The sequence below is a fragment of the Herpailurus yagouaroundi genome, unplaced genomic scaffold (genome assembly GCF_014898765.1).
Source record: "Herpailurus yagouaroundi ecotype Mexico unplaced genomic scaffold, PumYag 161, whole genome shotgun sequence".
In the NCBI taxonomy this organism is placed as follows: domain Eukaryota; kingdom Metazoa; phylum Chordata; class Mammalia; order Carnivora; family Felidae; genus Herpailurus; species Herpailurus yagouaroundi.
The window spans coordinates 25273232-25294986 of NW_024412402.1; the positions used below are offsets into that span (position 1 = coordinate 25273232).

Below are 21755 nucleotides of genomic sequence, written 5' to 3' on the forward strand. Positions count from 1 at the left end.
CTGGTGTAGAAAGACAAAAGTTCATTTCAGTAGGGGTAATAGACAGAACCCTGCGCCCTGGAATTTGCTACAGTAAAGGAAGATGGTAGAGGGTAACCCTGCACCTTACTGATGGGCAGAAGATCTGCAGTGGAGTAGTCTACCACACCCAGTGCTACTTTAAAAGAAAAGCTTCCCAACTTTGATATTAATGTTTTATTGAAAAAGGTACATGAAAATCACCTACGTACACAACCCCAGGTCAACATAACAAGAAAGCCTTCTCACACCTCCTTCTGTCTTACAAAAGCTTGAATTCTTTGGAACAATGCCTTGTCTATTCCAGCAACAGGGTCCCAGTTAACTTGGTTCCTTTTCCTCCAGGCTCAAAATAAAATCGAACTCCTCTACCAAAAAAGGGGGAAAAGAAAGCAAAGAATTAGGAGGTATGTCTCTTAAACAGGGAGGTTGTGTCAGACATTTCATATTGTTACTGAGGTAGGTTGTCATTCATTCAAAAACTATGGAATGTTTTACTATGTGCCAAGCACTGCTGGGCACATAGTAATGAGTAACTCCAGACCTATTTCCTCCTTCGTGGATATTATAGGTGAGTAGACAGGCTCAAAGAGGTTAAATACTGTGCCCAAGCTTAATCAGTAATAAATGTGAGTTCACGTAGTCATTCTAGTATGTGAGTAATAGAAAGGGCCCACTCTTACCTTGGGTCAGGGGCTGAATTGAGAGTCTCTGGCGACTGAAGAGAGCCATATTTTTTAAGGGGCCTCCAGTGGCTTTGTGAGCTTGGTGATGGGTTTTGAGCTCAGCCAGGGTGATGAAACGCTTCATCATCCGAACAAATTGTACATCCACCTATGTGACAGAAAGTGTATGGGACAGAAAGACACATGCAGGTAGATTCTGTCCACTGTGTGCTTTAGCTTCTTATGGGAGGTTCTTATAGGTAGGGCTGCCAGTGTTCTGTTCCTATTCCCAAAGCCAGGGTAACCTCATCTGAGTAAGAACTGGACTCTATACCTTGACCTAAAGACACCCCACACCTTCTTCCTCCCTCTCTTTGTGCATTCTTTTCCTTTCATGAAATAGCAAAAATAGTAATCTTTACCATGGACCATTTGGGGTTGTCTTCCTTGCTGGATGGGTCATAATGGGGATTGTTTTTCTCAAACTGTGTGTGGTCTGGGTAAGCCTCCTTCACAATCTGAAAACAAAACCAAGTCTCCAATCATTTGCCTGTACAGTCAGCTCCATGGCCATTTAAAAAAAAAAAAAATTTTTAACGTTTATTTATTTTTGAGAGAGAGCATGAGTAGGGAGGGGCAGAGTGAGAGGGAGGCACAGAATCTGAAGCAGGCTCTAGGCTCTGACCTATCAGCACAGAGCCCGATGTGGGGCTCAAACCCATGAACCAACCGTGAGATCATGACCTGAGCCAAAGTCGGATGCTTAACTGACTAAGCCACCCAAGCGCCCCTCCAGGGCCAATTTTTAATTCTAGTCTGACTTTCACTTCTGACCCTGCACATTCTAACCTCTTCGGCTGTGCCGTAGAGCCAATGAAGGTTCAGATATCTGGAAATAATATACAGGCAAGCATAGGAATCAATCTTATTTAATAAAATCTTAAAAGTAATGTTCTAAAACCAAGTATTAAAGGTTATTATTGGTGCCACTGTCTTTCCACCTGCAGTTCATAATTTTATCCTAGTAACTTCTGATCTGGAAGAGCTATCATCAGGCCTGTTTTTGAGTGAAAGACCAAGGCACAGAAATGAGAAGTCTGTACCAGCGGGACCTGAAATGAAGGCCTTGTTATAGTCCTTGTCATACTGAAGAGGCCTGAGTGGTGACATCAGGGATGGGGAGGAGGGTACTTCTTTTTTGTTAACTGATTTAAGCTTTGTTCTTTTATATCTACATGAGTAAGTTTCCCTGAAGGGAGAGGGATTAAGACCAATGCCTATACAACTGACCTTCACAAGTCCTGCGATGCCTGGCTCTTTGCAGTTGCTATGGTAGAAGAAAGCTTCTTGCTCCAGCTTCATGGCTCGAAGGAAGTTCCGGGCCTGTCCCAGGGGAGAATAAACAACTACCTTCCTCCTCACCCACTGGAAAACACTAGCTGTTAGTGGAAATCAAGTCTGCTTTCCTTAGATGAGGTTTTCTTTTCTGCAGCTTGCCTTTACCGAAACACCCAGACTTGTATCCAGACCATTTGCAAACTGCATGCAGAGTAATTAAGGTATTTTTGAATACATTTTCTATTTTATTATCTGGGCCGTTGGCCAAGAGATTTTGCTACTGAATAAGTCATGGAAGGAGGCAGGCGTTTACTCAACGCCTGGGTCTCAGGCCCTGCTTTTACCCTCTTACCTGGTAGTTGCGAACACCATCCCAGCATGCTGTCTGCTTGGGCTGTGCTTTAAGATCCTCGATGCTGAACTAGGCAACAGGAAATGAACCCATTCATTAAACAATCTTGAAGCCAACTGGAAATAATATGGAAGTAGGTAGTTTCTTCCCCTACACTGAGGGTGCTACTTGCTATAGTGGGAGTATGTAGTTTACTGGGAAGTAGTTCCGCAAAGCCACTTCTGTTGGGCACATGCAAGTAAGCCTTGTATTAACTTGTTATCCTTGTTAATTAAGAAGATCAGTTGAATGGATAATCCAGATGATAATGTGTTGGTTATTTGTATTTTACTCATTAAGGTACTATATATTTCTTCTATAATATTTTTCTCCAAGCTATTATTAAAATTGGTTTATATTAATTCACTGAATAAATACTAGCTGTTGGCAGAGAAATATGTAGGATTATGGCAGGTGGCAAGAGTAAGGCAACATAAGATTGAAATGTTGCCCAGGTCAGGGTTTGGCAAACTACAGGTTTTAGGCCTGATTTTGTAAATGGTTTTATTAAAACACACCCACACCATTTATTTACATGTCGTCCATAGCCACTTTCTTGCAATAGCAGCAGAATTGCAACAGCAATGAGAAGACCTGAAAACCTAAAATATTTATTATGTTGCTGGTAATAAACCTTGCTGATTTTATTCCTTATTTCCTTATTATCTTTCCCTTAACTCTACCCTTCAGAGAAGCTGGTGGACTCTGTGGTGTCCCATATTTATTTCTTATCTAAAAAAACAGCTTGAAGGGATTAAAGACAGGTACCTGGTCTCACCTTCACATCTACACCTTTCTCTAATCGGCTTTCTGCCTCTGATTTCATCAGCCAGTAACTACTTAGATTCTTCCCACAGGTTTTAGAGGCTGAAGTCTTCTGAGGGCTGGAGTTAACCACTTGAGCCGATGCCCCCACTGGATTCTTAGTCTTGGTACGTTTTCCTGCTGGTCCCTTATTGTCTGCAATAGAAACAAACAGCAGAAACTGGTCATGCTGGCTGAGAAGTAATGTTGCATTGTGAGGAAAGCACATGCTTTGGAGTCAGACCTGGATTCAAATCCTGGATCTGTCAATTACTAGCAGTAGCAACTGAATTGCTGAACTTCAGTTTATCTATAAAAATGGGACAGGAATGCCCATCTTCACAGGGTATCTTCTGGATTATCCATTCAGTGGGATAAGAATACCTTACCTGGTTGTGGGTCAGGATTGACAGTCCTAGCAGAGTTCTGACTTGTGTTAAGTAATTTTCTTTCTTTACCTCACTCTCTTCTGTGCCCTTGCTGAGGCTATTTCTCTCCAATGAGGAAACCAAACACTTACTCCACAAACTTGTTTTAGAGATTAAGTACAATAGTGGTAACAATGGGTTTAGACAATGCCTGGCATTATAATAAATGCTCAATAAATATGAGCTATTATTATAATTATCATCTCATAATTCTTTTTTGCTTGCTCACTGTGCTTTGTGGCCTGCTTCCTTTCAGCTCCTTGAAGGTGCCAGAAGAAGCTGGATAAAACAGCTCATTCTGTACTTTGTAGACTTGGCAAAGATGACTTTATTCCAAGAGAATTAGAGAAAATGTTCCTGGAACATATTAGGCACTCAATAGCTTAATATGAGTTGTTAAATCCATACTCTATGACAGACCCTAAGCTCTATTTGTTACCCTAACAGTAACTCAGTTAATCTGTATAATGAGATATTCTGTTCATCTGCTAAATGTGTCCCAGATTACACACTTAGTAAACAATATAATCGGGAACTGTCCCCTGGTCTATCTGGATCCACCCTTAATGACTGTACCACACTGCCTCTGAATTTAGTCCCATCTCTCCTACATCAGCCATCATTAAGTATCATTTATGGGTGTCTAATACTCAGAACCTCCCTAGCCTAGTTGATCAGGTGGTCCCTTTGGAGGTAAGCACACTGCAAATACCATTATGTGTTCCTAAATAACACAATGTATTGTAGTCAATCTGGAGCTTCTGCCATTCCCAAAAGTACTTTAATTGCTTTGTTTCTGCACTTCATCTACTTAGAATGCCATTCATTCTTGTGAATATAAAAATGTCATTGAATTTTCTCTGCCTGAGGAAAGACTTCCCGTTCTTTAAGGCTAGATTCAAGTTCCACTTCCGTTTCTGGCAGTCCTTACTGCCCTCACACCCTTAGCCATCTAGTTTCTTAGACCTTTTCACTCATGTCTGTTTGCATTTTCCATGACAGCAGAACTAGGCTTTTTTTTTTAATATATATATAATTTTAATGTTTTATTTATTTTTGAGAGAGAGCAGGACCGGGAGCTGGGGAGGGACAGAGAGAGAGGGGAACAGAAGATCTGAAGCAGGCTCTGCGCTGACAGCAGCAAGCCCTGTGTGGGGCTCAAGCTCACAAACAGTGAGATCATGACCTGAGCCACTGTCTGACGTTCAACGAACTGAGCCACCCAGCAGAACTGTATGTTATTGACCTTAGTACAAGCCACCCCTTATCTACTATTGCTTTAATGAACAAACAAGAAGCTCTGGGTATAAGCTTGGTGGGAAGAATAAAGAAGATGGAAGTCAATTAGGAATAACGTAACAGAAAATCCACAAAAGGATTCTCCCGACAGACAGGGAGTTGAAAGTGAGCAGTACGAAACAGGTCCTAGAGAAACTAGGGCCGCCTTTTTGCAGCCTAGGTGCAGCTCACCTGGCCCAGCTGGCTCGGCAGACCCAGCCAGCCTCTTCCGGGGTCTCGGCATGGTTCCCCTGCGAGGGCTGAAGTGCAGAGGATTCTGGAATCAACCAAGAGTACAAGAGGCAACTCTGAATCTGCCCCCAGAAACCTGTGCAAAGCAAGATGCAGACAATGAGAGGAAGCGGAGTTTCAGTCCCGAGGGTTTTTTGCGGACCTGGACTTGGGCCCGTCAATTCTTCCCCCAGTTATCTACTCCATCTTGCATAACCTGCCGCTAACGTCTCCTCGGTTCGTAACCTGATCCTTCTCCCATTTATTCACCATTCTCCCGCTACACTGACGTAACCGCACAGCCTACACAACCCCAACCAACCACCCCAGGATGCAGCACCTGGTCACAGAGTCCCAGTCCGGAGCATCAAGTAAGACCCGGCTCTGTTGCGCCGAGACCCCGGCATCTCTGGGAATTGTAGTCCTGCCTCTGGAGCAGGCCTCCCTGAATCTGGGCTGTGAGGGTCGCTGGATGGACTACAGCTCCCAGGGTGCACTGCGGGCCTGGCTCCTGCAGTAGCGAACATAACCCGCTTGCAGATTCTGCGTGGAGCAGAGGCTACTATGTTGCGCAGAGGCTGCTGGAGGCTGGGAAGGCCGCTTATCTGCCTGCGTGGTGGTCTGCAGGCCCCCGCCCAGAGCGGCCGCCGGAGCTTGGTCTCCTGCATCGATCGTAAGTCTCTCCTCCGATGTGCGGGGAGGGAATGCAGTGGTCTGCGCGCCCGTAGAGCGCATTGTCACCCCTGGCTTGTCGTGGGCCGTCACCGGGGTCATCACCCCAAGGCCCACCTGCCCTCTCCCAAGTCGGCTTCCCTCGCTGGCGGGTCACCCCATCCCGCCCACCTGGCTGGCTTCCCTTGGCCGCCCTCACTCTCTGCTGTTTCCATCTGTTGCGCCCATGGCCCTCGTCTATTACTCTTCCACCCCATCCCCTCCGTGGTCGGGAAGCCAGGCGTCCGAATTTGTGCTCCAGGCCTTCTGCTTAAGCCCTGTCTTTCCTCCCGCCTACTTCACAGGGGCCCTCTAAAGATATATTAAGATAGGAAAATACTTTGTAGTTACAGCTTAATCTTTGCTGCTGATGCTGTTTGTTAATTGTTCAAATCTCCTTAAACGTAGTTGATATTATCGACTTCTCGATACATTTAATACGTTTACTTGTGAAAACAGTAACTAAGGGTTTTACAATTATCCTCACAACTCTGAGGTAGATTCTGTTACGATTCCTGCTTCCTGATAAGGAGTGGATATAGAGAGAGGTGCAGGAACTCATGACTTTGTTTCATTTTATTTTGTTTTAATCATAGGTCATATAAGGGTCATAAAGGTATAGTAAGAATGTAAAAAGCCTGGTGCTGGTTGTGTTAGATGAAGGAATGCTCCTTCCTTATGTGACACAAGATTTGCTCACATAAATTTTATGATGTAACACCTAAAACCTTTTACTATTGAAATTCCTGCAGGGAAAATAATTATTATTGCAAATGGGAAACTATGAGAATTGACAGACCTGAATGTTTTTAAGTACCAAATAATTTGGATGTGAAGAACAGAGAGTGATAGGGGCCTAGGCTGACTAGGGATAGATACCCAGCCACTTTGTGATTCTGTCAAGTACCTAACCACATTTTTTCTTCTGAAAAAAACAAAAACAAAAACAAAACAAAACAAAACAAAAACCTTTCGAATAAATGACACTTCTTCATTGTAGAATAGGTGATGAATCCCTTAGATTACACCCAGATCTATAATATACACTAGTAAAGAATACTGTTTTCTTCTCCATGTCCTAAAACTCCTTCATAAGTTGCTGCCCTGTTCTAGCATTTAGAATTTGGTAAACAAAATTACCCTTGCGGATACCAAGCCAGGTAAGGAGTTGTTCTGGCAACAAATAGATTAAATATTAAATAGGTTAATATTAAATAACAAATAAGTGAAATATGTTGGAGTACTTCCATCAGCTAGTTGTGTAACTTCAACCAATGAGGTACTTTTTCACCTTTAAAAGAAAGTATCTCTCAATCAGTAAAATTAAAGGAAATTGTCCTTTAATGTATCATTCCACATATTAGAATATCAAATTAATGGGAGTGATTAACAAATATTTCTTTGTTTCATTGCATATTTTAATAAGTGAAAAGTGATTAAGATAATTATGATTTGTATTGTATTTTATGTATCATGTATTACATATATACTCATTATGTATACTTTCCTCATTCTACAGATGAGGAAATTTACTCAGTAAATAGTGCAGCCCCCTCATTTTACAGTGGGATAACTGAAGTTGATTGGGGTTCCTGACTTACCTTATTGTGTAAGAGAAATGCTGTATTAGGTCGACTGTCCCAGCTTTGTGGTTCTTGCTCTTGGCAATATCCTTCCCTGACCCCTGTCCTGGAACTGAGTATATACAATCTTGCCCACAGCTTCCATAGGACTAAATGAAGAGCAGAAGGAATTTCAGAAAGTGGCCTTTGACTTTGCTGCCCAGGAGATGGCTCCACATATGGCAGAGTGGGACCAGAAGGTGGGAGTTCTCCTTATGGCTAGATGTTCCAAAAATGCCTCATATGGTGACCAAGATCTCCTTGTAGTCCTAACTTTTCAGTGTTTATTCTCCTTGCACAATTCTTACTGCAGATTAGAGTACTGGTAATGGCGTGATTCCTTTCCTAGAAACATCCTCATCATCTTGTAGAGACCTGTTGGTTTTTTTTTTTTTAACTAATTATTTAAAATGTTTATTTATTTTGAGAGAGTGTGTGCAAGTCGGGGAGGGGCACAGAGAGAGGGAGAGAGAGAATCCCAAGCAGGCTCTTTCCTTCAGCTAATATGGAGCTCCATCTCCCCATCATGAGTTCATGACCTGAGCCTAACTCAAGATTGGTTGCTTAACCAGCTGAGCCACCCAGGTGCCTAAGACCAGTTTGTTTTTTGTTTTTTTAAATTATACAAAGATTTGGACACTCTTAAAACCAAGGCAATTCTGATAATAAAAAGAAACTTTAACACTAGAAAACCAGTACTTCCAGAATGCGTTTTAACTGTTACAGGTAACAAATAGCCTGTTATGTTAAGGGAATACTACACTCTCCCAAATGCAAACATCTTAATCCCCCATTGTGCCATTTAAAGAAAAGTCCATCTGTGAATCACTTATTGATGACCCTGGTTTTTTTGTAGGAGCTGTTCCCAGTAGATGTGATGCGGAAGGCTGCTCAGCTAGGCTTTGGGGGGGTCTACGTACGAACAGATGTAGGTGGGTCTGGACTGTCACGGCTCGATACCTCTGTCATCTTTGAAGCCTTGGCTACAGGCTGTACCAGCACCACAGCCTATATAAGCATCCACAAGTGAGTGCCAAAGCTTGGTGAGCACAACGAAGTGCTCATACCGGTTGACTGTGAAATTTTCAGATAAAGAGAGAAAAGTTCATCTTTGAAGGTTGATTGCTGTTGAGGAACCTAACTGTAAAAGTTCACACTAGGCCTGCTATTGCCTCTTGGACTGGAATCTGTCATGTTGTATGTTGCTTGGAGAATGAGGTCTGTCAGCTTTCTCTCAAATCCTAGATTGAGCTGGAACCAAATAGACTTCTCTAGGACAGTGGTTAGGGCCCTGATCCCCTCTTCCTCAACCCAAAGACAAAGCCTCCAGGAATTTGCAAAAGTACCTATATAACTCTTTGATTTTTACGGACCTTATTGAACCTAACTAGAAGTAGCATGAACATCCAAGTGAGAAATACCTTGATCCTGATTATCTGTGGGAACTGTGTGTTCCGGGAGTATGTTTTAACCTAGGCCTTTCCTTTAAATTTGAATTTCCTTAGTGGCAGTTTTTCTCTTCCCACTCTCTCTTCTGCTTCACTCTGCTTTGCTACCTGTGTTCTCCTTCCCCAGACCTTCCCCCTTCAGATGTCTTTTTCTCCATATTAACTCTGTCATTGTTGTTTCTTCTTCTTTCTTTTTTTTTTTTTTTTTCCCCTTTTGGTCTTTTCTTCTTGGTTTACTTGTCAGCATGTGTGTCTGGATGATCGATACTTTTGGAAATGAGGAACAGAGGCACAAATTTTGCCCACCGCTCTGTACCATGGAGAAATTTGCTTCCTACTGCCTCACTGAACCAGGTGGGTTTGCCATGCTGCCAGCAAGATGAATCAGGAGATGCTGCTCAGGCAAAGCATATAACCCTTATTTAACCATGAAGTTCAGCCATTCCTGTGGCCTGATGTCACAAGACTCAGAGGCCTCTAGGCCAGAGTCTATCCAGGCTGTCGACTGGAACTTCCTTGTAGGAGGCTCACTGCAAGCCGGTGTTCTGGGAGATGGAAAATGATCTGATTGCTGTCCACCATTTTCACCAAATACAGAGAGTTCCTTTGGCTGTCTGAGTTTCAAAGTAGGAAACACTGAGCTGTTTGTTGTAAGGAAAGATTTCCTTGGAAGTGGAGCTGTGCTGAGTGTCCCTTAACTTCACTGACTTTCTCTCCTACCTTTCTCTTCTTCCTTTTGATCCCTGCCTTAGGAAGTGGCAGTGATGCTGCGTCCCTTTTGACCTCAGCGAAACGACAAGGAGATCATTACATCCTCAATGGCTCCAAGGTACCAGCATACCCACCTTACAGAATTGTTCCCATCTTCCTGCTGATAGCACCTGGATCCTTGCTCTCTGCGAGTTAATATTTCCTGGGATTTTTACATGTTGGGTAGAGAACCTCTGACCTATTTCCCTTTATTTACCTTCACTTTCTCTCTCTTTTTCAAGTTTATTTATTTATTTTGAGAGAGAGGGGGAGAGAGCGCAAGTGGGGGAAGGGCAGAAGGAGAGAGACTCCCAAGCACACTCCACATTCAGTGCAGAGCCCAACACAGGGCTCCATGTCAATGACCTTGAGATCATGGCCTGAGCCGAAATCGAGTCAAACACTTAACCGACTGAGCCACCCAGATGCCCCGCTTTCTCTTTCTTCTGATCTGAGTCCAGATAATTTTCCTCATTTTTGTTTATCCTTTTTATAGTTTCATCAGCTAGATCCCTGATTCCCCAGTCAGCACAGGTTCTTTTTACCCCTTCTTCATTTCTCTGTGCCACCATATACCTCTTAGCAACCTACTGTTGGGAGAATCCCTATGTTTTCCCAGTTGTTAGGCTGCTGCAGGAATGCATGTGTTTTCTGATCCTTGTGCACCCTCTCTCCAACCACCAGGCCTTTATCAGTGGTGGAGGTGAATCAGATGTCTATATAGTCATGTGCCGAACAGGAGGACCAGGCCCCAAAGGCATCTCATGTATAGTTGTTGAGAAGGGAACCCCTGGCCTCAGCTTTGGCAAGAAGGAAAAAAAGGTGAGTGGCTAATGGACATGAAGCAATTCAAGTTCAAGCAATTCAAGAATCTGTTACCTGCCAGACCTATCTCTGTTCTATTTGTTTTGTTTGAATAGGTTCACATACTTGCTAACTTGCATTGGAGGCAGTTGCTCCTATTACAGTTTCAACAGGAGCAGGTGAAATAAAATAGGGCATGTCTACAGAAATACTATACCACTGGCAAAAATGGTGGAGTTTGTCAGTAAGTTCCATAAGCCACCTGTCATTTTAGTGTGAGGGATTTCTCTATTGTCTGCCTCACCTCCACTTTTGACTTGTGTTTTTTTTATTTAATTTTTTTAAGTTTACTTATTTTTGAGAGAGAGAGAGAGAGAGAGAGAGGAAGAGTGTGAGCCAGGGGAGGGGCAGAGAGAGAGGTAGAGAGAGAATCTCAAGCAGGCTCCATACTGTTAGCACAGAACCCAGTGCAGGGCTCGAACTCACGAACCATGAAATCATGATCTGAGCCAAAATCAAGAGTTGGATGCTTAACTGACTGAGCCACTCAGCCATAGCCCCTGACCTGTGTTTTTTATCCAACTTCTTATTTTAGTGCACTCTTTTATCCCAGGAAAAAATACTTACAGAAGATCTGTTGGTGACTAGAGGTCTCAGGAATGAAAAGCATATCAGCCACTTTTCTTCTTTAAATAAAAATAAAATAAAACTCATTGGAGATGATTATGGGTATTTCAATAATGTAAGAAGAAGGGTGTTTCCATAGGTGGTTTGGAAAGACATTTCTAGGATTAAGAAATCCCCTAGTCAGGCCATGAATAGTAAAACTATGATTATATAACTGTAGCTGGTGGTAAGATGAGACCATTCAGATTTGTTAGGGCAGGTGACCAGAATTGTCATCTACCTCCAATATGTACTGTTACAGTTATGACTTTGGGGGAGAATTCAGGTAATGAAATGACCCCTAAATGTACTTCTTCTTTCATAGCTCCTAGGGTTTCCATATTTCCCTTCATGAGCCTTCCTGATATTTTATAAACTGCCAAAGAGTTAGAAGTATTAGTGCCCCTTATCTTTTTTTTTTTTTTTAATTTTTTTTTTCAACGTTTATTTATTTTTGGGACAGAGAGAGACAGAGCATGAACGGGCGAGGGGCAGAGAGAGAGGGAGACACAGAACCGGAAACAGGCTCCAGGCTCTGAGCCATCAGCCCAGAGCCCGACGCGGGGCTCGAACTCACGGACCGCGAGATCGTGACCTGGCTGAAGTCGGACGCTTAACTGACTGCGCCACCCAGGCGCCCCAGTGCCCCTTATCTTTTATAGGATAATAGGTTTTTACTAGATTCCTGCCATGTACAAAGCCTGATGCTGGCTCCTGGGATGGGGAGGATACAAAAGTCACTCCTAGCCTTGTCTGAAATTATAAGACATATGCTGTCTCACGTGTATAATGTATGTGAAGTTATACAGCTATAGGATATCTTAATTCTAGGAATGTCTGCTTTGGGCCATATGACATAGATCAACTTACATAGTCTGGCACATAATTTTACAGGATTGAGTTATGCTGATTCAGGTTGTCTGTGCTTATAAAGGTAGTGATGATTGTTTCAATACACAAGGGTAGTATCCACCTCAGTATTCTGTTGACAGAATACCAAAGCTATCAAGTTTAGTGCCTAGAAAAAAGTTGTAAATAAGTTCCAGAAACAAAAAGTATATCTTTTCTTCCTTTCATTTTCTATTTTCTCTCACTTTTTAAGTGTATACATTTTCTTTTTTGTTGTCTTTTTTTAATTATTAGTTTTGCTTTATATATGTTTCAATGCAAGGGAAATCTGGAAGGACATCTCTTTATGCATTTGACAGCTGGTGAGTGCCCACTGTGTGCCAAGCATTCTTCTAAACAGTAGGGATGGAGCAGTGAACAAAGACAAGCTCTGCCCCCATGGAATTAACCTTCCAGCAAGCAGAGATAAGCCACAGACAGGTGAATAAGCAAGGTGCCTTCTGGAAGTGTTCTGTGCTACAGAGGAGATAAAACAGGTTGATAGGATACTGATTGAGGAGAGCTTGGGAGCTTCTGCAATAGACCTGAACTCTAAGACGTCATGACTTTTGGGATGAGATCCCAAGTATATTAGAAGGAACAACCATAGGAAGAATTCTGGGCAGATACAACAAATAGACAGATGGCCTATTTGGGAAACGGAAAAAATGTTCAGTATGGTCCTAGAGAAGTGAGCAAAGAAAAGAATGGTGTAGGTGTAGGTGTAGGATGAAATTGGACAGTAAGCAGGGCCTTGTAGGCCGAGATGAAGAGTCACCCGTTGATCCCCATGGTTGACCTGACTGTTCTGGTGACCCAAGCAGCCAGCCTTTCTCCCTGTTCCATGCCATCTTTCCTGCAAGGATGGTTGTGACTTGGCATATTTAACACATTATATAGCTGAGAGCTTTAAACTACTAGTTTTGCATTGGCTTTATGGGAAGGTAATGAGGACTTTATCTTGGATTTAATTGTTAAAAGGTTTTGCATAGAAGAATGAGTTTTGTCATGGGAGGGCTGGAAGTGAGGACTCCCAGGAGAGAAAATGAAGATAATATGTAGGACAGAAGTCAAGAGTGACAGAAGGAATGGGCTCTAGTGGTAGTGGCCCAGCAGTTCAGGGCCTTCAGAAAGGGAAATGGGATATCTGTTCTCACTGGCTAAAGCTACCCAGGGGCCCAGATAGGATTAGGAAAAGAATTCTCTGCATAGGGGAGGAAGGTAGATGTTTTTATAGTAAGGGGTTAGAAGTGAAGAGGTAGCAGGTATTTGTTCTGAGCTCTTTAGAAATATTATTAAAATAATAATTTTTGTTTCAGTCTTGCTTTCAGGTGTTTATTTGGGGAGATAAGTTCTCAGGTAACCCCTATACAGGCCAATATTGGGAGGTTTGAGACTTGTAGAGATTATGGGAGCCTAAAAGAGAAGTTCAGTGTTGGCTCAAGTGACCTAGAAGGCCTCAGGAGGTTTCATTTAAGCCAGACTTTGATAGAGAGAGCAGAATAAGCAAAATATGGATTGAAAAAAACCTAGTGGCACAGTACACAGACCAGTTTGAGTTGAGACTACCAATAGGTGACCAATAGAAGAAAAGGCTGGTAAAGAAGGACCGGCCCAAATTGTAGAAGACCCTAAATGAAAGGTTGAGGAATAAAGTTTATTTGCCAACAGAGGGAGCTATTGAGTGTTTTTATGTAAAGAAATGGTCAAGTAAAGGCAGTAGTGTTTACAGAGCTATACGAGAAGTGGGAAATTTTACGTAGTCTTGTGCTTTTAAAAATCTGCCTCATTGAGCCTTAGAGTTCTTTGAAACCTTGAAATATCTTGAAGAAGAGATGAAGAGGATCAAGTAGTGAGGGTCTTTATCTATTTACATATGAGACTTCTGAATAAGATTTTATTTGAAGAAAGTGGCCCTGCTGGCTTTCCAGTCCAGTTCTCTTACATAAAGGAAAACCGAGGCCCCAAAGAAATCAAGTGATTTGTTCAGAGATAAATACAGCTAGTTAGTTTCATAACATGGACTACATCTTAGGTATTTAGAATTCTCTCTGGGCTTGTGGCTGACATATTCAGCAATGTCCTGGTAAATCAGCTCTTTAGGAAAAACAAAAACCAAAACACTCATCTGTAAGGCCACCAACCTGTTATCACTGAATGCCACGTTAGGAAAAGATGTGTGTAATTGGCTCATGTGAGCTGCTGACAGCACGTCATTAGATCTCTCTGCAGCCAAACACTCAACCAGGTATTGCCAGCACAGTGAGTGTTATTCCTCTCATCTAATGATAACAATCTTAGAAGTAACACTAAGCTTTTAATTTTTGGGACAGAGAGAGACAGAGCATGAACGGGGGAGGGGCAGAGAGAGAGGGAGACACAGAATCGGAAACAGGCTCCAGGCTCCGAGCCATCAGCCCAGAGCCCAACGCGGGGCTCGAACTCACGGACCGCGAGATCGTGACCTGGCTGAAGTCGGACGCTTAACCGACTGCGCCACCCAGGCGCCCAACACTAAGCTTTTAAAAGGAGAAGTGTGACTGTTGTTCTTGATAATCCTTGTTATCCTTATAGAAGGACAAATCAACCCTTATATTGTCTATGGTTTTTTTTTAATGTTTGTTTATTTTTGAGAGAGAGAGAGAACACACAAGCAGGAGAGGGGCAGAGAGAGAGGGAACAGAGGATCCAAAGGGGCTCTGTGCTGACAGCAGAGAACCCAACACAGGGCTCAAACTCACGAAATGTGAGATCATGACCTGAGCCAAAGTTGGACACTTAACCAAGTGTGCCACCCAGGCGCTCCCCCCCCAACTTTTTTTTTTTTTTTTAAATAAAAGAATATACTTGTAGAGGCACTAAAAATGAGGACAGTTCTGCCCCAATCCTCAAAGAAATTGTGAGAAATGTTTGTGGATAGGTTAGTCTGGTAAAATAGACATTAGGAAGCAGATAATATGTTAAAAAATGTTTCACTGAAAAAACAATCTATGACAATTGACAAGTGTATAAGTCTGAACTTTTGTATTGTCTCTGATTTTAAGTTCTCAAGGTCTAAGTCCCAGGATAATGGAACCTGTACTTCACAGGGTTTCATCAACAGAGAACGGTGCCCTAAATGCTGCCCTGTTGGGCAGCCATACAGTCCCTGATTTTTGCCAGGTGGGGTGGAACTCACAGCCAACCCGCGCCGTGATCTTTGAAGACTGTGCAGTCCCCATGGCCAACAGAATTGGGGATGAAGGGCAGGGCTTCATCATTGCCATGAAAGGACTGAATGGAGGGAGGATCAATGTTGGTGAGAACACAACAGGATGGGGCAGGGAGGTAATGGAATCCAGCAGGCAGCACTGTGCTGGCTCACTTGAAATGTTGGCACTCTTCCTTTCCAGCTTCCTGCTCTCTAGGAGCTGCTCATGCTTCGGTCATCCTCACCCGAGACTACCTCAATGTTCGGAAGCAGTTTGGAGAGCCTCTGGCCAGTAACCAGGTCATTTCCCAGATGCCCCTGCATTTGCTTTCAGCTCTGTATGAGATCTGCTTTGTGGTCCACATCCTCTAGGAGGGTGAGGCTGTGATTTCTCATTGAAATTCTGCCCCCATCTTAGAACTTATGTTCTAATTTTATCAGTAATCTTTTTCAGGAGGTAATATTGAAGTGCAGGGCAAGCGAAGTGGTCTTAGAACTCACAAGGTGATACATTTTCTCTGTAGAAGATACATTTCTCTGCAAAGTCTGAAGGAGACTTTGAAGCTTGGGGTCACTTAGAAAAGGTACCTCATCAGAGAAGGCTTATGGAGGTCCCCAGATCAGGTGCTGGTCTAAGCCTGTCTATCTTGTCTGGTTCTCTTCTCCCCTGTTGCTGCAGTACCTGCAATTCAAACTGGCTGATATGGCAACAAGGCTGGTGGCCTCGAGGCTGATAATCCGCAGTGCAGCAGTAGCTCTGCAGGAGGAGCGGGAAGATGCAGTGGCCCTGTGCTCCATGGCCAAGCTCTTCGCTACAGACGAATGCTTTGCTGTGCGTGATGGTGCCCTCTGGCTGTCTTGGGTGGACAGGGACCAGCTTTTGGGTCCAGGGATGTTGAGAACCATTAGTTAACTCCTCGGATGCTGCAGAGATTGCCTTGGGGCTTACGGATATAAATGAACAAATGAGAGGTCTGCTTGGGAGCTGACTTTTTATCTGCCCTGTGCCATTGCACACTCCACTGTGGCACTGTTAACTGATTGTGTTCTAGATGAGACACTTCTTTTGGAAGAAGGTTCAGAGCCTTCCAGTGCCTCTTGTTCAAATTTAGCACTATGCTGTTTAAAATGTCAAGTGCTAAGCCATTTCCACATGAGGCTGCATTGCCACTAGATGACACCATGACTTCACATAATCCCAGCCAAAGTGCTTGTGGGCAGCCTCTCCCCTGCAGATAATAAGCAAGAAAGGCAGAGCTTTCTGAGTTGCCTGCCTGGTGGGAACTGGTAAGTTTAGTAGTTGTTGTCCAATCACACAGAATACAGAGCCCCTTTTTGAGCTTGGCTGGTTATCTGTAGGTTGTTCTTCCTCATATTAGTTTATAGGAGGCTGGGGTGGAAGGAGAAGCCACTTTTCCATAGTCTTCCCAAAATCAGAGATGTGTAGTCCCTATCTCCCTGCAGATCTGCAACCAGGCTTTACAGATGCATGGAGGCTATGGCTACCTGAAGGACTATGCTGTTCAGCAGTATGTGCGGGACTCCAGGGTCCATCAAATCCTAGAAGGTAAAAATTGCCAGAGGTTATTCTCCAGAATGGTTATAGGGTCACCACTTTCCCTGGCCTGTCTGTCCCTATGCTGGCTGGTTCTCAGGGTACCATCAGATCCTGTCTGTCTTTTGCCTTCCTCCTTCCTCTTTTTCCTGACCCTACTCTGGAAGTGCTTTTTGATGCCATACAAGAGCACTATCCTGGGAGTCAGGAGGCTCTGCTTTGTCACCAGAAATAAGCTGTCAAATCACTCCATTTCTACTCTTTTTCTTTGCAAACTTTAGAGAACATTCAAACTCAGGTAATACATGAGAAAGCATTTTGAAAACTGCAGCAGTAACTGTTCTTTACTCTCATAAAGTACTTGGTCCTCAAGGATCCCCAAACTTCGGTACAGTAATTAACACAGCAAATGTGAGCTAATTTGATCACCAGGAACCTCTATAAATTCATATCTCTATAATATGACTAATGGATTTTTCAGTAAACTAAATCATATGGGTATCTTCTTGGCAATCACAGAGTGGATTGGGCTGGGAAATGTGTAAGCTGTTGGGAGTATGGCTCAGGGCATGGCCTTCTCCACACTCCACACCAGTGACTCCTGTCCCAGTTAGTGTAAACAGCCAGGGGTGCTTACACTGTAGGAGAGCCAGATGGGGCAGAGGCTTGTCTAAGTGACTTTCAGTGGTGCGATGTGGGGCTGCTTCCATGGTGACAGAGGAGAGGCTTGTGGGCATTGGTCTCTCTGCCATTTTCAAAGCATTCTTCTCAAACCTGAAGAAGTGTCAGATTCACCTAGAGGGCTTGTGAAAACAGATTGCTAGGCTCTGTGCCCAGAAGTTCTCACTCAGTAGGTCTTGGGTAGGCCTAAAAATTTGCATCTCTAACAAGTTTTCAAACAAGACTGTCACTGTGTGTCTGGGAACACCACTCTGAAACTGAACCCACTGCTCTGGTGTGATGACCAAATCACAGTTTGTAAAAGTTAGAGTTCGCTTTCTTCTGCAAACCCCATTCCTGAAGCACATCGATGAGGTCAGTCACTCTTGCTCAAATTCTTCTGATTACTCCTGTGGTTGTTTCCTTACCCAGCTTTTATGAGTGTGTGAGACTTCACCTTTATTCTAACTCTGCCTTTTAACCTTATAAGAAGAAATGGGAAAGGCCAGATACATAGATTTCAGGCCATGCCATCATCCACTTCTAGAAAATTTGGGGCACTGGTCTTGATCACTTTGTTTCACTGTGGACTTCGTTACTGGATAAATCTGAAATTTTGGCTTGGTTTTATTCGAGATGTGTGATTACTCATTCCTCATGGGGGTTCATATTTCTCTTTGCATTAAAACCCACTGTAAAAATGAAGCAAGAAGTTGACCCCTCCTTTCAGGGAAAATGTTTTTGTTTATTTTTTTAAAATTTAAAATGTTGGGGCGCCTGGGTGGCTCAGTCAGTTAAGCAACTGACTTCGGCTCAGGTCATGATCTCACGGTTCGTGGGTTCAAGCCCTGCGTCAGGCTCTGTGCTGACAGCTCAGAGCCTAGAGCCTGCTTCAGATTCTGTGTCGCCCTCTCTCTCTGTTCCTCCCCTGCTCGTTCTCTGTCTCTCTGTGTCTCTCAAAAATAAATAAACGTTAAAAAATTTAAAAATAAAATAAAAAATTCAGTGTTTTTGTTTGTTTGTTTGTTTTAAGATTTTATTTTTAAGTAATCTCTACACCCAACATGGGGCTCAAACTCACAACCCAGAGATCAAGAGTTGCATGTTCCACTGACTGAGCCAGCCAGGCATCCCTAAAAATTTTTTTTCTGATTACCAATGAAATTGGTATATTTATTGTTGAAAACTCATAAAATATAGGAAAAGTAAAAAAAAAAAAAATGACTCATGTGTCCACATTCAGAATTCATATTTTAGATTCTTTATATATGTAAGTCCAAAATATCTCCTTTGGTGCTTTTTCTGTGCTTTTGTAGGTGCATTTTCTTAATGTGAGGCATAGTGGCCATACAATATTATAATAGTTTCAGGTGGACAGCATAGTAATTTGACAATTGAAATAGTTTAAGAAGGAAAGGTATTAACTTTTCTTTAATGTTTGTAGCTGTCCAGTCCTTGACTTTTCTTTGTTGGGAGGTTTTTGATTGCCAATTCAATTTTGTTACTAGTAATCTGTCTGTTCAGATTTTTTTAGGCTCCATGCTCAGCACAGAGTCCAGTGCGAGGCTTGAACTGACATCCCTGAGACAAAGACCTGAGCTGAGATCAAGAGTCAGACACTTAACTGACTGAGCCACCCAGGTGCCCCCAGCCTGTTCACATTTTCTATTTCTTCCTGATTCAGTCTTGGAAAATTGTATGTTTCTAGGAATTTATCTGTTTCTTTCTTCAGGTTGTCCCGTTTGTTGGCATATCATTTTTTGTGGTAGCGTCTTAAATCCTTTATGTTTCTGTGGTGTTGGTTGTAACTTCTTATCTTTTATTTCTGATTTTACTTATTTGAGTCTTCTCTCTCTCTCTTTTTTCTTTTTTTTTTTTCTTAATAAGGCTGGCTAGGCATTCATCAATTTTGTATATCTTTCCAAAGAACAAACTCTTGGTTTCACTGATCTTTTCTATTGTTTTTTTAGTCTCTATTTCATTTATTTCTGCTCTGATCTTTGTTATTCCCTTCCTTTAACTAACTTTGAGTTTGTTCATTCTTTTTTACAAATTCCCTTAGGTATACAGTTAGATTGTGTGTTTGAGATTTGTTTCTTTTTTTTTTTTTAATGTTTATTTATTTTTGAGACAGAGGGAGAGACACAGAGAGACAGAGCATGAGCAAGGGAAGGGCAGACACACACACACACACACACACACACACACACACACAGAATCTGAAGCAGGCTTCAGGCTCCAAGCAGTCAGCACAGAACCCGACGCAGGGCTCAAACTCACAAACCATGATATCATGACCTGAGTCCAAGCCAGACGCTTAACCAACTGAGCCACTCAGGCAACCCTGAGATTTGTTTCTTGAAGAGGGCCCATGTCAGTATAAACTTGCCTGTTAGAACTGCTTTTGTTCTGCCCCAAAGATTTTGGAATGTTGGCTTTCCATTTTCATTTGTCTCATGCTATTTTATTTATTTCCTTTTTGATTTCTTCATTGACCCATTGGTCATTTAATAGCATGTTGTTTAGCCTCCACATGTTTTACACCATTGTGGTTGAAAAAGATGCTTAATATGATTTCAGTCTTCTTAAATTTATTAAGACTTGTTTTGTGGCTTCACATGTGATCTGTCTCAGAGAATGTGCACTTCCATGTGCACGTGAACAGAATATGTTTTCTCATCTTTTTGGATGGCATGTTCTGTATATATCTGTGATATCCTCAAGTCCTATCTGTTCTAAGGCATCATTCAAAGCCATTGTTTGTTTATTGATTCTCTGTCTGGATGACCTACCCATTGATGTAAGTGGGGTGTTAAATTTTCTTACTATTATTGTATTACTGTTAATTTCTCTCTTTATGTCCATTAGTATTTGCCTTATATATTTAGGTGCTCTTGTGTAGGGTGCGTCAATATTTACAATTGTTATATCCTCTTGTTCGATTAGTCCTGTTATCATTATGTAATTACCTTTTTCGTGTTTTGTTATAGTCTTTATTTTAAAGCATATTTTGTCTGATATAAGTATTGCTTCCCTAGCTTTTTAAAAAATTTTCATTAGTATAGAAGATCATTTTCCATCCCTTCACTTTCAGTCTGTATGAGTCTTTAGGTCTGAAGTAAGTCTCCTATAGGCAGTTTATTTATTTATTTATTTTTTCAACGTTTATTTATTTTTAGGACAGAGAGAGACAGAGCATGAACGGGGGAGGGGCAGAGAGAGAGGGAGACACAGAATCGGAAACAGGCTCCAGGCTCTGAGCCATCAGCCCAGAGCCCGACTGCGGGGTTCGAACTCACGGAGTGCGAGATCGTGACCTGGCTGAAGTCGGACGCTTAACCGCCCCGGCCTATAGGCAGTTTATAGATGGATCTTGTTTTTTAATCCATTCAGTCACCTTTTGTCTTTTGATTGGAGCATTTAGTCCATTTATATTTAAAGTAACAGTAATATTGATAGCTATGTACTTATTGCCATTTTGTTCATTGTTGTCTGGTTGTTTTTGTTCAGTTTCTTTTTTCTTTTCTTTCTGTCTTCCCTTGTGATTGATGACTTACCTTAATGTTATGCTTGGATTCCTTTCTCTTTATTTTTTGTGCATCTCTTACAGGTTTTTGGTATGTGGTTACCATGAGGTTCATGTATAACACCGTATGTATATAGCAGTCTATTTTAAGTGATGTTTGCTTATATTCAAACACATTATAAAAGCACTACATTTTTAGTACCCCCCCCATTTTATGTATTTGATGTCATATTTTACATCTTATTTTATGAGTCCCTTAACTAATTTTTAGATATAAGTGATTTTACTATTTTTTTTCTTTTAACCTTCACACTGGCTTTATAAGTGATTGATTTACTACCTATATTACGTTTGCTTTCACCAGTGAAATTTTTCCTTTCATAATTTGCTTACTTCTAGTTGTTGCTTTTTTTTTTTTTTTTCAACTTAAAGAAGTTCCTTTAACACTTCTTATGAGGGCAGTTTAGTCATGATGAACTCCATTAACTTTTGTTTGTCTGGGAAATCCTTCATTTCTCCTTCAGTTCTAAATGAAAACCTTGCCAGTAGACTATTCAAGGTTTTAGGTTTTTTCCCTTTCAGCACTTTGAATATATCATGCCACTCCCTTCTGGCAGCGAAGTTTCTGCTGAAAAACTGCTCTTACCTTTCTGGGTACTTTCCCTTTTATATAACTATTTGCTCTTCTCTGGCTGCTTTTAAGATTTCTCTTTATATGTAATTTTTACTATTTTAATTATATTATATTATATTATATTATATTATATTATATTATATTATAT

The 21755-nt window shown here is 42.0% G+C and overlaps 2 protein-coding genes and 1 long non-coding RNA gene across 5 annotated transcripts in view; 1 reads left to right on the top strand and 2 right to left on the bottom strand.

Moving 5' to 3' along the window:
- Window positions 1-180: 180 nt before the first annotated feature.
- THYN1 (thymocyte nuclear protein 1) lies at window positions 181-5620 on the bottom strand. The gene is made up of 8 exons (XM_040483591.1): window positions 5494-5620; window positions 5115-5250; window positions 3191-3372; window positions 2374-2442; window positions 1974-2066; window positions 1106-1201; window positions 702-852; window positions 181-386 (listed from the first exon to the last, which is right to left on the bottom strand). Exons 2-8 carry the CDS (start codon window positions 5164-5166, stop codon window positions 340-342), a joined length of 690 nt encoding a protein of 229 aa, XP_040339525.1. The 5' UTR covers window positions 5167-5250; window positions 5494-5620; the 3' UTR covers window positions 181-339.
- A 56-nt stretch (window positions 5621-5676) lies between these two features.
- The window catches only part of ACAD8 (acyl-CoA dehydrogenase family member 8), an 18697-nt gene continuing 2618 nt past the window's right edge, over window positions 5677-21755 (top strand). The window contains exons 1-10 of one of the 3 annotated variants that reach the window (XM_040483585.1): window positions 5678-5826; window positions 7586-7686; window positions 8343-8512; window positions 9179-9288; window positions 9687-9763; window positions 10369-10506; window positions 15205-15340; window positions 15435-15532; window positions 15912-16064; window positions 16697-16799. In XM_040483585.1, the coding sequence (XP_040339519.1) occupies window positions 5718-5826; window positions 7586-7686; window positions 8343-8512; window positions 9179-9288; window positions 9687-9763; window positions 10369-10506; window positions 15205-15340; window positions 15435-15532; window positions 15912-16064; window positions 16697-16799 (1195 nt within the window). In that variant the 5' untranslated portion in view covers window positions 5678-5717. Of the gene's footprint in view, window positions 5827-7585; window positions 7687-8342; window positions 8513-9178; window positions 9289-9686; window positions 9764-10368; window positions 10507-15204; window positions 15341-15434; window positions 15533-15911; window positions 16065-16696; window positions 16800-21755 lie in introns of all 3 variants that reach the window. The other 2 variants (XM_040483587.1, XM_040483586.1) reach the window with 2 other exon arrangements.
- LOC121035662 (uncharacterized) lies at window positions 16702-19901 on the bottom strand. Its single transcript, XR_005793012.1, has 2 exons — window positions 19746-19901; window positions 16702-16876 (listed from the first exon to the last, which is right to left on the bottom strand). It is a non-coding gene; the product is annotated as an uncharacterized LOC121035662 (long non-coding RNA).